This window comes from Micropterus salmoides, unplaced genomic scaffold (assembly GCF_014851395.1).
Source record: "Micropterus salmoides isolate LMB-PRFRI ecotype aquatic unplaced genomic scaffold, ASM1485139v1 Ms_hic_scaffold_15, whole genome shotgun sequence".
Taxonomy (NCBI): domain Eukaryota; kingdom Metazoa; phylum Chordata; class Actinopteri; order Centrarchiformes; family Centrarchidae; genus Micropterus; species Micropterus salmoides.
Window position 1 is genome coordinate 18,859,886 of NW_024040596.1, and position 12,530 is coordinate 18,872,415.

Here is a 12,530-nt window from a genome sequence, read left to right on the forward strand (position 1 = left end):
CGTACTAGACAACACGGCATTTCAAGACCTGAGAAACCAGCCACAACTCAAACAGTCAACGTCATCGCAGGACGCATAGTCTACGCTTGTTTTATATATCCGCCACCTTTTACACATACCATGTTTGTGTAGACGTTTGAAACCGAGCAGTTTGCCGCCACCCTGCCCGTGAGACCTCCGCCGGGACATATACATTTTGTTTGAATAATTTATAGTCGAGCGGATGAGCGCTTCCGCCTTGGCTGCAGCCGTCCTGTCACAGCGGGAGGATGAACAACCAGAAATGTAGCACTTTATTTCAGAGACCAAGAGGACAGACGACGATTATACAATGTATCTATGTGGTGGGCTTCATGGTGAGTAGCTAACTGAGACTTGACTGTACAGGTTTCATCAGAATGAACTGTCAAAGGGATGGTGTAAAGAAATGCAAATCTTTGCTACATGTTCAAACTAAACAAATATTTACAAAGGTATCTTTATGGTGTTTGCAGGTGATTAAAAGCAGGTCTTAAGTTCTATTAAATCTTTTCTCAGAATTGATTTATGTCTTAAGCAGCAAAGTACCCTATATTACCTTTAACCTAAATCTTACTTGTGCACTGACCCTTAAAACACTAACCTGTCATACTTACTGTGCCTGCATAGATATATTAAACCTTCAAGCATGGTTTGTAACATTTTATAAAACATTTCTGATCATATAAATTAGGGATTTTATGTATTATACAGAATAATTTAATATATGTATATTTTTAAAAACCAAGCATAAAACCACTATAAACACAGCAAAGTGTAGTGAGCAGCAAAGAGAGAATAGTTTTCTTCTTAAAGATAGCTCATATGTATCTGCAAGTAAAATACTTTCTGGCAACTCAAAATAAAAGCAGATTGTTATCTATACATACAAATACATGGGTAGGTATTTTTAAATATATTTCTCCCTAAATAAGGTGTGTGGCTACTAAATAAGGGATACGTTACAGAACTGCAGGTTGTTTTGACACATCTTGAGTGTATTGAGGGTCGCATTTATAAGTCACTGTCAGTAAAATGTGTTGCAAAGTGGGCTGGTGTTTAATTGAATTTAAAGACCCTGTGCTAGAAGTTATAGCATAGTTAATATACAAACAAGTCTATGATATTGTAAAGATGCTAAGAATCCAAATACCCATGTTGTTTTAAGAGCTGACCTCCTACTTCAGAGGACTAACTTTTCATGTCTGCCTTCATAACTTAAATAATCATCTAATTAAAGGTGACTAAAATAATCCAGGCAACTCTGGAAGCCCCTGGGGACAGTAATGCTTCTGAAAGTTAAGCAGTTAGTGTAATGAGTACTGTAAGAACACTGTATGAACTGCTGTGTGACTTCAATCAAGAGTTTGGCATGAGCTGCCCTGATCTCAGCAGTACAGATAAACAGGATGACGAGGGACGTCATTCTGCGGCTGCTGCAACTATGTGTTTAATACCGAACACTGGCTTGACCTGTTTGATTTATAGGTTTTCTTCAGTTGAGAGGTTTCATTCATGATACTTCCTCTTGCCTCATTCCTGCTCCTCCTTCTTTGTCCTTCACTTTTCTGTTTAGGACTTGTTTGGGGTGAGCATGATCATCCCGCTGCTGAGCCATCATGTGAAAGCTCTCGGAGCAAGTCCCACTGTGGCTGGTATTGTAGGTAAGTTGTGTCCATTGCACAGAGTCAACTCTTTAAGTTACCTTCGTAGCGGATGTACTCTAATGTCTGCCTTTAGAGTGCATGCATAATGAGGCAGCAAGCTGACAAGCTCTGAAAAGTCTTATAACTAAATGACTAATGAATAATTATCTGCCGAACGTAACAGGCAGAGAGGCAAAAAAAAGAAAGTTTTATTAAGTCTTTTGTTTTTTGAAGATAATTTAATTTACTGTTTATTTTTGGCAGGGATGGCGCACAGTTAAATTAATTGCACCAGATTTAGCTAGCAGCTAATTTGCATCTGTTGTCCCAGAATGATAATATGTAATAACAAAGCATCATACATTGTCATAATGTTTCCAACAGTGAATATTCGTTCTGTAACAATACGTTCATGAATCAATTAGTAAATCAAATACAGGAAATACAACCAAACACAGAAACTCTGCAAGTTGGACAGAACAAAACAGAACTTTCCTCTGCAGCTGGTGGTGTTTTACCATTAGCATGTGCTTTTTTTAAGCTGCAGTGTGTTGAACTCTTAGGGCCACCATAGTGTTGGACTGTTGGTTGGACCAAACAAGCAATTTGAGTATGTTAATTTGGGCTCTAGGAAAGTGTATTTTGTCATTTTACAAAGTAAATGATTAATAAATTAGTTGGAAAATGATGGAGAGATTAAAATGATGAGAAAAAAAAATCTATAGCAGCCTTAAATATATAATAAATGTGCACCAAGTTTTAGTTAGGTTTGATTTACTGTATCTGTCTGCATCTAATAAGCAATACTTTTAAAATTTTTCTGTGCTGTAATATTTTTTGTTGCACATCACTTGGATGATGTCTTATTGGTATGTCAACATCTGAATGAAATAATCTGTATCATCTTAGCATGATCACATTCGACTCAGTGAATCTGAACACCCACTGTGACTGCTTAGTGCTTTGTGTTACAAATATGGATTAAAACAAATTTGAAACTGTTGCAGGAGCTACATATGGGATCTTACAGCTCTTCTCAAGCACAATAGTTGTAAGTATTGACTTTGTTTCTCTCTGAAAAACCTTCTTTCTCTCTAAACTCTATTCAGACTCTCCTGCTTGACAAGACATGCTCATAGTTAGTGGCCGAAATGGTCGCATTCCATGTCATCTCCGGCATTTCATGAAAACAATAAACACTGGCCTGTTTTAGGTTTGATTGTGGTCGCACAATACACCCAGTCTCTGCACATTCACACACACAAGCTACTCCTAGTTAGCTGCAGACACATAAATGACTCTTTTTACACAGAAATACATTTTGTACCCTTTGACACCCCCTGACTGGACACTGAGGTGATGTTTTATCAGTGAACCAACCTATAGATGGTATGATGAAAAGATCAAACCCTTGGTGATTAAAACTGTGTCCAAACTGTTAAGAAGTCCTCTATCTTCAGTCCTGTAAAATGAACATGAGCACAAGATTCTCAGCTTTCCACGTCTCTCTCTTGCCGCCCACAGCTCCTGAAATTGGTTTAATTCTCATGGGTCATGCGACAAATTAGGAGGGAGATAAGGAGTCAACTGTTGGATCCTGTGTGCAGACCGGCTGAATCCTGATAAACGTAGGGAAACGAGAACAGCTGGGTCTCTGTGATAATCCCACCAGGCTACATCCAGAACACAGCAAACTCAATTGGTCCTAATTACATTATTTCATCAGATGGTGTGTGTGTGTGTGTGTGTGTGTGTGTGTGTGTGTGTGTGTGTGTGAGACAGAGGAGAAGGAGAGAGGCAGGGTGAGAATCTAATAAAGTCTTGTGTAATGGTCTGCGCTGCTTGTTTGAGAGGAAACACAGGGTTTCTGCTTCATTTAAGTTTCTCCATCCACAAGATACTTTTCTCTCTTCATCTCCATTTGTTGGGATTTGTCAATAATCCCAGATCAGTGAACAGTTCACAAACAAAATTTAGGCCTCAACTCCACCTGTCCAGATGTTTCACAGGACTGTACAAAAATCCATAATCTCTTTTCAGAGAATGGAAACTTTGGTTTGTGGTTGTGTTTCATTTCCTGTGTGTGATCGGCAGGGCAGCTGGAGTGATGTGGTGGGACGGCGGTACTCTCTGCTGACTTGTCTGCTGCTGAGTGCTCTAGGCTACGGCCTGCTTGGGATGTCCACCAGCATCGCTTTGTTTGTCCTTGCACGGATACCTGTGGGTAGGTCCCAAACTGTAGGCCCTTTTCACAGAAGACACAGTAGGAAAATCACTCACAGTCACATTGTCATGACTTACTGAGAAACTTGAATAGAACAAAGCCATTGTTAATGTTATAAGCAACACCTGTTGCCTACTTGTCTTAAATCATTACCCCATTATCTCACATAATTTCTTCATTGGCCATGCTTTGTTCGATGTATTTTGAGCTGTAAAAAATAGACAAATGTTCAAATTCAGTAATTTGGGGAAAGCTGAAACTGGACAGTTGTCTATTAATTATTTGTTTGATGATCTTATGAACTCAAAAAGGACTTTTACTAAAAGTCACTTCTCCTGGTTAAATAAAGTTATACTGGTGGTAAATAGCTACCTGCTTAATTTTCCCTTTGGGGTTAACTTCTCATTCAAGTTGTATAATTAAAAACTGCTAACATTACAGGCAGGTCCTTTTTGCTCTTGGGTGAAATGTAATTTAACTATGTCAAAGCCACCACCTTTATCTTAAAGGCAAGAACAGTCAGCTTCTTAACCCTAAAATCCACTGACTCCGGCGCTTTACGGCTGCGCCGCGGTTGCCAGAGCTAATCGCGGCCATTACAGTCATTGCTCGTGTGTCCACCACATGCGGCCGCAGTGCGTCCCAGAAGCGTCTCTCCGCACCGCAGAGAAAAGGTAGCAGGTCTATTTTTTCTGCTAGCCGTGTCAAGCAGCACAGAGCAGATCGAACCAGGCAGGAAGTCAGACACAGAACCAGAACCAGAATTACGGTGTTTCTGCCGTTGCTCTACGTCATTAAACCACGGTTATTCTGCGCGGTCATGCGCAGTAGACGCTGATGCCAACAGGATGTAGCCCTGTAGTAGTATTTTATTGGTCCAAAACTGGCTTCACTGCTCTCCATTCAAACCAGTAGGCCCTAATAAACTGTCTATGCTCCCGATCGTAAAACAACAATACACCTGGTTAAAACAGACACACAGAAAATAATTTAACTACATAGCCTACTTAATCATAGTATAAGCACAAAATGCAAACACTGGTTACCAAATAGCTGTGAAGAAGGTAGTAGAAGCACGAAAAGGACAAATTAATAACGTCAACGAGTCAATAACGTGGGGCAGGCTGCACGCTCCGCAGCTGAAACGCTTCTGAGACGCTTCCAGTGGACTTTGACACCAGGCTATGGACGCATCAAAACCGTGGCGCAGCCGTAAACGTGCCGTAGCCGGAGTCAGTGGATTCCCGGCGTAGTCTCACTGTGCGTTGACTGTTTTCTGTCTCAGGGCTGTTCAAGCACTCCCTGTCCATCTGCAGAGCCCTGCTGTCTGACCTAGTGTCTGACTCAGAGCGCCCTCTGGTGATGGGACATTTCAATGCAGCCTCCAGTGTTGGCTTCATCCTGGGTCCTGTGGTGGGAGGCTACCTCACAGAGCATGAAGGCGGCTTTTATACCTCCTCCTTTACCTGTGCGGCCATCTTTCTTGTTAATGCAGGTGGGTAGAAAATAGAGAGAAGTAACTGATTTAAAGATCCAGTGTGTAATATTTAGGAGGATCTACTAACAGAAATGCAATATAATATACATAACTTGTCAGTGGTGCATAAAGACCTTACATAATTAAACCATTATGTTTTTATTACCTTAGAATGAACCATTTCTGTGTATATACACTGCGGGTCCTCTTACATGGACGTCACCATGTTGTTCCGCCATGTTTCTATAGTAGCCCTAACGGACAAACAGCTTTTCAGAAATACGTACGAAGAAGAACAAGTAACGTTAGTAGTAGTCACCTGGTTTATTAGAAGTAAGAAAGGAAGAGAAATTTGGACAAATGGAGGACCACACATATTATTTCGCACAAGAGCCAACATGTCGGCCACCATAGCTTCTCCTACGCTCTTGGAAAGGGAGGGGTGAGCGGTGCATTAATGTGTTGTCGGAATAATCAGAATCATTATTTTTTCCTTATATCTTTATTGCAAAAAGAAAAATAAAGTGTACATGGGGCATAAAGAAAAATTTTGATTCGTACAAAATCACATATTGCATATACATATTTTGCAAATATGTCATTTGTAATATGGTTATAACAGTTAGTTTCCTGTCCATGTGGAGTGAACTAGATGTCTGTGGGTTGTTTATATGCTCTGATAATGCTAATCCAACACATGTTTGTAGTAGCGTCCATGTTGATACCACATTCCAACTTAAGAGCACATGAACACACACTGAAGTCAGAAGAACAACTCCACAACTTGGGGAAATAGGACCATCCGAGAATCACGTGACTGCACCGTGAGCCACTCGTTGCAATTCACAATCCTCGCCACTAGATGCCACTAAAACTTACACACTGAACCTTATATAGAGCCTGTATTTGAAACACTATGTGTTTATCATTCCAGGGCTAGTATGGATGCTACCTTGGAGCGAGACGCTAATTCGCCGTAATGAAACTAACTCCAGCAACAACCCAAGTAAAGGTTGTCATGACAGCAACTGCAGTAAGTCGGCTCACAATGGCTGTCATGCAAATAGTCACCACCCACTGTTGGCGGCAGAGACTGGCTCAGGTTCCAGAGCTTCAAGTAAGTACAGTGGTGGTCTCAGGTGGTGGGAGTTGTCTCTGCTCCAGCCAGCTTGGAGACAGCTTTCCTCAGTGGTGTCAAAGATCCATATGGTGGCCTCCTCTGACATGTGGGACCTCTTTCTGGTGCGTCTTCTGATGGCCATAGCTATCATGCTTTACTACAGTAACTTCTCCCTGGCGTTGGAGGAGCGTTTCTCACTTAAACCAAAGGTGACAGGTTATCTGATCAGCTATAGCAGCACCTTAGGGGCCCTGGCTGGGTTTCTGGTGGGACCAGTCACCCAGCTGTATGGGAACAACATGCCTGCTCTGCTGCTTCACTCCACAGTTCTCACCTGCTCACTCATATTCCTGTACGCCGCTGCGCCCAGTGTGTGGCAGGTGCTACTTACCTCCACCTTCTTCGCCATTTCTACCACTATTGGACGGACATGTATCACAGACCTGGAGCTGCAGAGAGGAGGTGTCCAAGCCAGTGGGACTCTGATCGGAGCCGGGCAGTCTGTCACAGCCATTGGTCGAATCCTGGCCCCTCTCCTCTCTGGTCTGGCTCAGGAGTTCAGCCCTTGTGGTCCCCCAAGTGTGGGAGTGGTCCTCGCTCTTGCAGCTGTAGGTTTACTGCTCATGAGGATTCCCGTGTGGGATGGGAGAGGGATGAAAAAAACAACCAAACTCGTAAACTCTGAGTAGCTGAATGAATTTATAATTATGAAAATCAATGCAAATCTTCCACACAGAGAAGTGCTCTTATGTGTTGGAGGCCAGCTGTGAAGATGAACTGCAGACTCATAGTGGGAATGATGTTTCCTGCACAATGCCTCTGCCAAACATACCTGTACAGGTAGATGTGACTGCATCACAAGGTCAAAATGGCTCCTTATCACCAACACTGCAGCCCTCCTGTCAGGGAGAGTGGCTTCAAACCTCAAATGTAGTATTGGGCTGAGGAGATTAATCTGCATCCTTTTGTACTGTTGTAAGTTTGATCAGACAGAAACACATTGACTTGGCACATACTACTTGGGACGGAGATTGGAAACAATGCACACTTTATTTAATTCTCTTACTGCAATAAGTTCCTGGACTTACTGTGGGCCTGCTGATGATACACTACAAGTCAAAATAACTTCTACGTCTTCACCAAAATACAGGTGATCCTCCTTTCACACACCAGGCAATGATGCTTCAACCATTTAAACATTCAAAATGGTTTGAACTTACAGTTGCTGTGGTGAAATCAGGCTGCCTGAAGGTATATTACACTGTTGTACTTTTGGAGTAGTCAAGTTGGCCATAATTAGTTTAACACATTTTACCTCAATGCCAGTAGTTTCTCCAAATGCACCACATGAGAAATGGTTCCTATGGTGGTTTATGAGTGAATGTTTCTCTAATTTCTGACTCTTAAATTTTACAGATTGTTAATTTATCTTAGGATATGTTTAAATAGAGATTTAATGAAATTGTTTGGGTTTTTTAAGTTGAATTTCAGATGTATACTGAGCACCACTCTTATTTAAAAACCCACATACCAGCTGGAAGGAAAGTTGTATAAATGTAAGTACATGCCAAAAAGTCACAAGAAATAAACGTTTTGTTTGTGAGTCAATGGTGTTTTGAGTTGTAGAGACACAGCAATTATTCCTCATGTTAAACTAATATGGTCTATATACAAAACTTGTATTATCAATCATACCGTACAACTGTTATGCACAATAAGCAATAAAATACAAATAAGGTAATATTTAGTTGTAAGTACTAAGAAATAATTACTCAAATAAAACAGTTTAATTCACATTTTCTTTAAACACTTTTTGAAATCCTACAGGAAGATAAAGTATTTAAAGGCACATTGATGTGAATCCTATAAAAAAAAATCAGTGGACCTCCAGTGTTCATTTACTTGACCTTTTTGTTATATGAATATATAATATGTAGAGACCCTAGAGCTGCTTGGGAACCTGAAACTCAGTCTGTAGCAGTCCAGCTGCTCTTGAAATCTCAGGGACACTTTTACATCTTCGGGTTCCACTGAGGCCGCCTGAGCAGAGGGTTTCGTGTTGCGTTGTCTCTGGGTTCAGCAGACCAGGTTGGAGATGGAGACACAGGCTGCTGCTGCTGCTCCTCCACTGCTGCTTCTTCATGATGCCCATTTATAAAGTTATCAGCTGAACCGCTGTCATTGTCAACATAGAAGTGGCGGCGAGGAGCAGGTATGCGGAAATCACTGGAAGTAGAGTTTATTCTGGACATGCCACGGCTTGTGCTGCCTCTCTCCTCCCCTGTATTTTCATCCAGCATGTCAACAGAGGGCGCCTCTTGAAGGGAGTCCAACCTGCGTAGAGGTATCATGGCTCTGGAGGAGGACCGTGTGGGCTGGCCAAACCAAGAGCGTCTGGAGGGTCCCATGTCCTTATAATCTGGGATGGGTGAAAAAATTGGTAAAATTGTAAAGAAATTATTTAATTGAAACATCCATCCCACCCGATTATATATTTATACAACATGTAAATAACAGAAAGATCCTTGATGAATAAGGTAATTAATGAGTTTTAAACTTGTGTCATGCTGCCAAACATTGTTCAAACCTACATAATTGTATTTGAAATTCTGGTGGAGATCCAAAAGTTCCCAAAGACACTAAACGTGTCAGACTGAATATTTTGGGAACTGTGTGTAAAATTAAACACAGGACAGCAGGAATATTTGGTGCTGACATCTGTGAGGCTGTAGTTAGGCGCGGCTTTGATGGGAATGTCAATATTTTAGCTTTTATTTGTTCATAAACCAAAATATTGAACAAATAGAAATGCTGCCATGACGTGACACTAGATGGGAAGTCAGGTGACCACAAAAGTTATTAAAATATATTTCAGGGGGGACATGAATGGCTGTCCTAAATTTCATAACAATCAATCTAATAGTTTAGACATTTCAATCTTCAACACAAACATCAACCTCATGGTGGCACTAAAGGTACACCAAAGTCAGTAGGCTTCATCCTATGAGGACCATTCATGTTTGTACAGAATTTCATGGCAATCCATCCAGTAGTTATTGAGATATTTCAGTCCGGACCAAAGTGGTGGATCGACTGACTGATCGACTTCTCATCCCAAGAGCCACAGTGCCTGCCTTGGGTTTGAATATTTTACTCAGTGTAAACATCATACTATAGCTTCAATAAAGAGATGGAATAAACTGATACACAAATTAACACCTAAGTTCCATTATGTTAAATTTTTTCCGACCTTAGATCTACTTAAAAGGAAAATAAAAGGGGAAAACTGGGTGTTAGAAATTAGTTTGAGAAGCTAACCTGCATAGCTCAGCCTCCCAGGAGGACATTTTGAGTCCAGACTTTTACCAGCAGGAAGAGAGAAGTATTTCTGAGATTTTGGCACCACCTGAGAATAACATGGGAATAAAACAACAGAATGATACGTGGAGGAAGAAGAGAGAAAACGAGAATGGTGAACAAGGGTGGGATTAAGAAAGTGAACCTCATGTTTTAATTTGGGATGCTTTCATTTCAGTGTAGCCAAGAGATAATTAACCTACTTCTCACAGGGATCAGCTCTCACTTACCAAGGCTAAAGAACATACTTTGTGTAACAACATTCATGCAATACCTCAGGTCAATACCAGCCATAGTTACAGAGTGTTCCTGCTTACCGATGACTGAAAACTTCCAGGTCGGAGGCTGCGGCGGATGGTTGTGTGGCGCCTTATTAATATCTCTTTGGTGTGGCTGTCGTTGGGCAGGGCATGCTTATTTGTGTATGCCACCGTCTGATTAAAGAAAACAAAAAAAAGTGCAAGATTAAACACACCACATCACACGGCAGACCACTAGAGGACACTTCTAGCTGACAGATTCCACCTTTGTGGACGTGTCCTACAGCCTACAGGTGGCCTCAACACTAGAACCATTAGGTCAATAACGTTCACTGACTGTGCAGACAACAAAGGCTGAAGCTGTTAAGATGATCTGAGAGGAGGCAGCATTCCTTAAAGCTCAGATTACTCAGCCAAAACTGGCCATGCCTGTTTGAGCCACAAGTGTCTGGGTTTCTCTTTGGAGTTTCCACACTGACCTTTTCCATGTGGCGTATACATCACTATCAACATGGTTCTTTCTGTCAGCTTTTAGTTAGACCTAAAAAAAAACATAACCGCTTTTCACACATTCTAAAGGTTGCCATGGTTCTTTATCAAATTTTTCAAAAGGTCAACATGGTCAGACACGGCACACTGTTAAATGCAACAACTGTTAACGTGATACGAGTTTAAGAAGGGCACAAGAGACCAGCCTGCTCATGTCAAAACAAATAACACCACAGACAAAAGGAGACACAGGGTTTGTGAGAGAGACAGAACTGTAAATATATGAGGGGTGAGAAACTTTAACAGACACGCTATTAAGACAATCAGACAATTTGTCTACCCAAAAATAGAAGCATATGCTCCCTATTTGTCGACACATCAAAGCGTCTCTGTGTAGAGGGTTATGTCATGCCACTAATGGAAAAGTACTGCTGGCCACAGTCTGTGGCTATGCAAAACAGCACTGTGTTTAGTGCTTGGAGTAATCATGTCATTGTGTGTGAGTAAGGCGTCACAGAAAATCTATGTTTCCAGTCTACTACATCTGTGACTTAGGTTCACCCTTACTGATTACAGACAAATGTGTCTAACAAACAAAGATCACGGACGTTTAGGTAAAATAATTTGATGCTGTGCTCTCTGCCTTTTCATGTAAAAAACAAAACAAAAGGGGAAATCACAGTTTTCCTGCACAAATTTGTATTAATTTTTTAGACTTTTCTGTAATTGTTGCTATTTTTGTGAAATATTGGATACTTTTACCTCTTTAAGACTAAACAGTTGAACAAAGAAACCATGTGGGAAGTTTAGAAGGGAAATCTCTCTTTGGTGGAACTCATAACAACTCATAGACATCTGAAACATGACCATGTACTAGTCAAGGAAACCACTGGTTTAATCTTGAACAGTGCATTGTATTTCATAGGATTATCATGTTTTTTATGTAATAATAATCTGAAAAGTAACTAGTTACTACAACTGTCGGATTATAAACTAATAAACTATTTTAGTACCTAAGAACTGTATTAAAATATGGTGTTATGTTGAAATTTACTTTCCATCACTGTAATGCATGATGAAAAAAGAAAGAAAAGTAAAAAAGTAGAATGCTGTTGTCCTGTCAGATTATTTAATATCTTACCCGTTGCCTGATCTTGTACATGTTCTTGGACAAGATGTCATGCATTTGCTTCAGATCAGAAGCCAGAAGCTTCTTCTTAGGTTTTGCAGAGTTTTTCTTTTCCTCACTAAAAGACAGATAGAAACAGATATTAAGAGAAAACTAATTATTTTCTCCACGCCTTTGATCTGAGCAGACAATAAGGAGTTGGTGTAACAGTCTGAGACACGATGAAGGTTTCATACTAGAGCGAGACAATTGAGGGAGCAGCACTGATGTCTCCAGACACTGTGTCTAGGATCTCCATGGCATTCTGTAGTTCTAGCTTCTTATACAGCGCCACAATACTGGACTCGGCCCGGTTGTCCCGGATCAGGATCTTCCGCAGGATTCGATTGTTGAACTTCATAAACCTGCCATGGAGAGAAAGGACATTACATTGATTAGATTTGACAGTTTGTCTTCTTATTAAGTAACACGTCAGGCAGTGCAACAGTGTGGCTCACTGATGTGTTTTAACAGTTTTTGGACAACAATGGAGCTGTATTACACAGAGGCATAAACTGTTTATAGTATGTAGTACTTTTTATTCATTTTGTGTGGTAGAAGGGTATATAGTGTTCTTGTTATTTTAGGTTAAAAGTTACTCATCTATACTAGGCACTATTTCTTGTCATTTTAAACTCCCTGCATAGGATTAATTCAATTTATATTAAAATATTTTGCCAGTTTGCCAGTGACTGGCTGAAATCTCTGACCCACATCCATCAGCAGACACTTATCTTCCCATGCAATGCCCTGTCAGGTATGTATTGCTGC

General features: G+C 40.7%; 2 protein-coding genes across 6 annotated transcripts in view; one reads left to right on the plus strand and one right to left on the minus strand.

Moving 5' to 3' along the window:
- On the plus strand, window positions 1–8,088 carry mfsd9 (major facilitator superfamily domain containing 9). Of its 2 annotated transcripts, XM_038720839.1 has the most exons (6): window positions 1–356; window positions 1,595–1,682; window positions 2,672–2,715; window positions 3,759–3,888; window positions 5,174–5,383; window positions 6,300–8,088. In XM_038720839.1, exons 1-6 carry the CDS (start codon window positions 270–272, stop codon window positions 7,172–7,174), a joined length of 1,434 nt encoding a protein of 477 aa, XP_038576767.1. In that variant the 5' UTR covers window positions 1–269; the 3' UTR covers window positions 7,175–8,088. The 2 variants fall into 2 exon arrangements, with proteins under 2 accessions (XP_038576767.1, XP_038576768.1); XM_038720840.1 differs by lacking the exon at window positions 1–356 and having other exon boundaries at window positions 3,189–3,888.
- slc9a2 (solute carrier family 9 member 2) overlaps window positions 7,517–12,530 on the minus strand; it is a 14,170-nt gene continuing 9,156 nt past the window's right edge. For all 4 annotated transcript variants that reach the window (XM_038720838.1, XM_038720834.1, XM_038720837.1 and 1 more), the window contains 5 exons: window positions 11,957–12,124; window positions 11,733–11,838; window positions 10,160–10,276; window positions 9,804–9,891; window positions 7,517–8,904 (listed from right to left, as the gene is read on the minus strand). In XM_038720838.1, coding sequence (XP_038576766.1) covers window positions 8,498–8,904; window positions 9,804–9,891; window positions 10,160–10,276; window positions 11,733–11,838; window positions 11,957–12,124 — 886 coding nt within the window. In that variant the 3' untranslated portion in view covers window positions 7,517–8,497. The remainder of the gene's footprint in view (window positions 8,905–9,803; window positions 9,892–10,159; window positions 10,277–11,732; window positions 11,839–11,956; window positions 12,125–12,530) is intronic.

Excerpts from the sequence above, each read along its gene's own strand:
- mfsd9 (XM_038720839.1), top strand. The coding sequence starts at position 270 with ATGAACAACCAGAAATGTAGCACTTTATTTCAGAGACCAAGAGGACAG. Across the intron at positions 357-1,594 it reads TCTATGTGGTGGGCTTCATG|GACTTGTTTGGGGTGAGCAT; the intron begins GTGAGTAGCTAA and ends TTTTCTGTTTAG. Across the intron at positions 2,716-3,758 it reads TCTTCTCAAGCACAATAGTT|GGCAGCTGGAGTGATGTGGT; the intron begins GTAAGTATTGAC and ends TGTGATCGGCAG.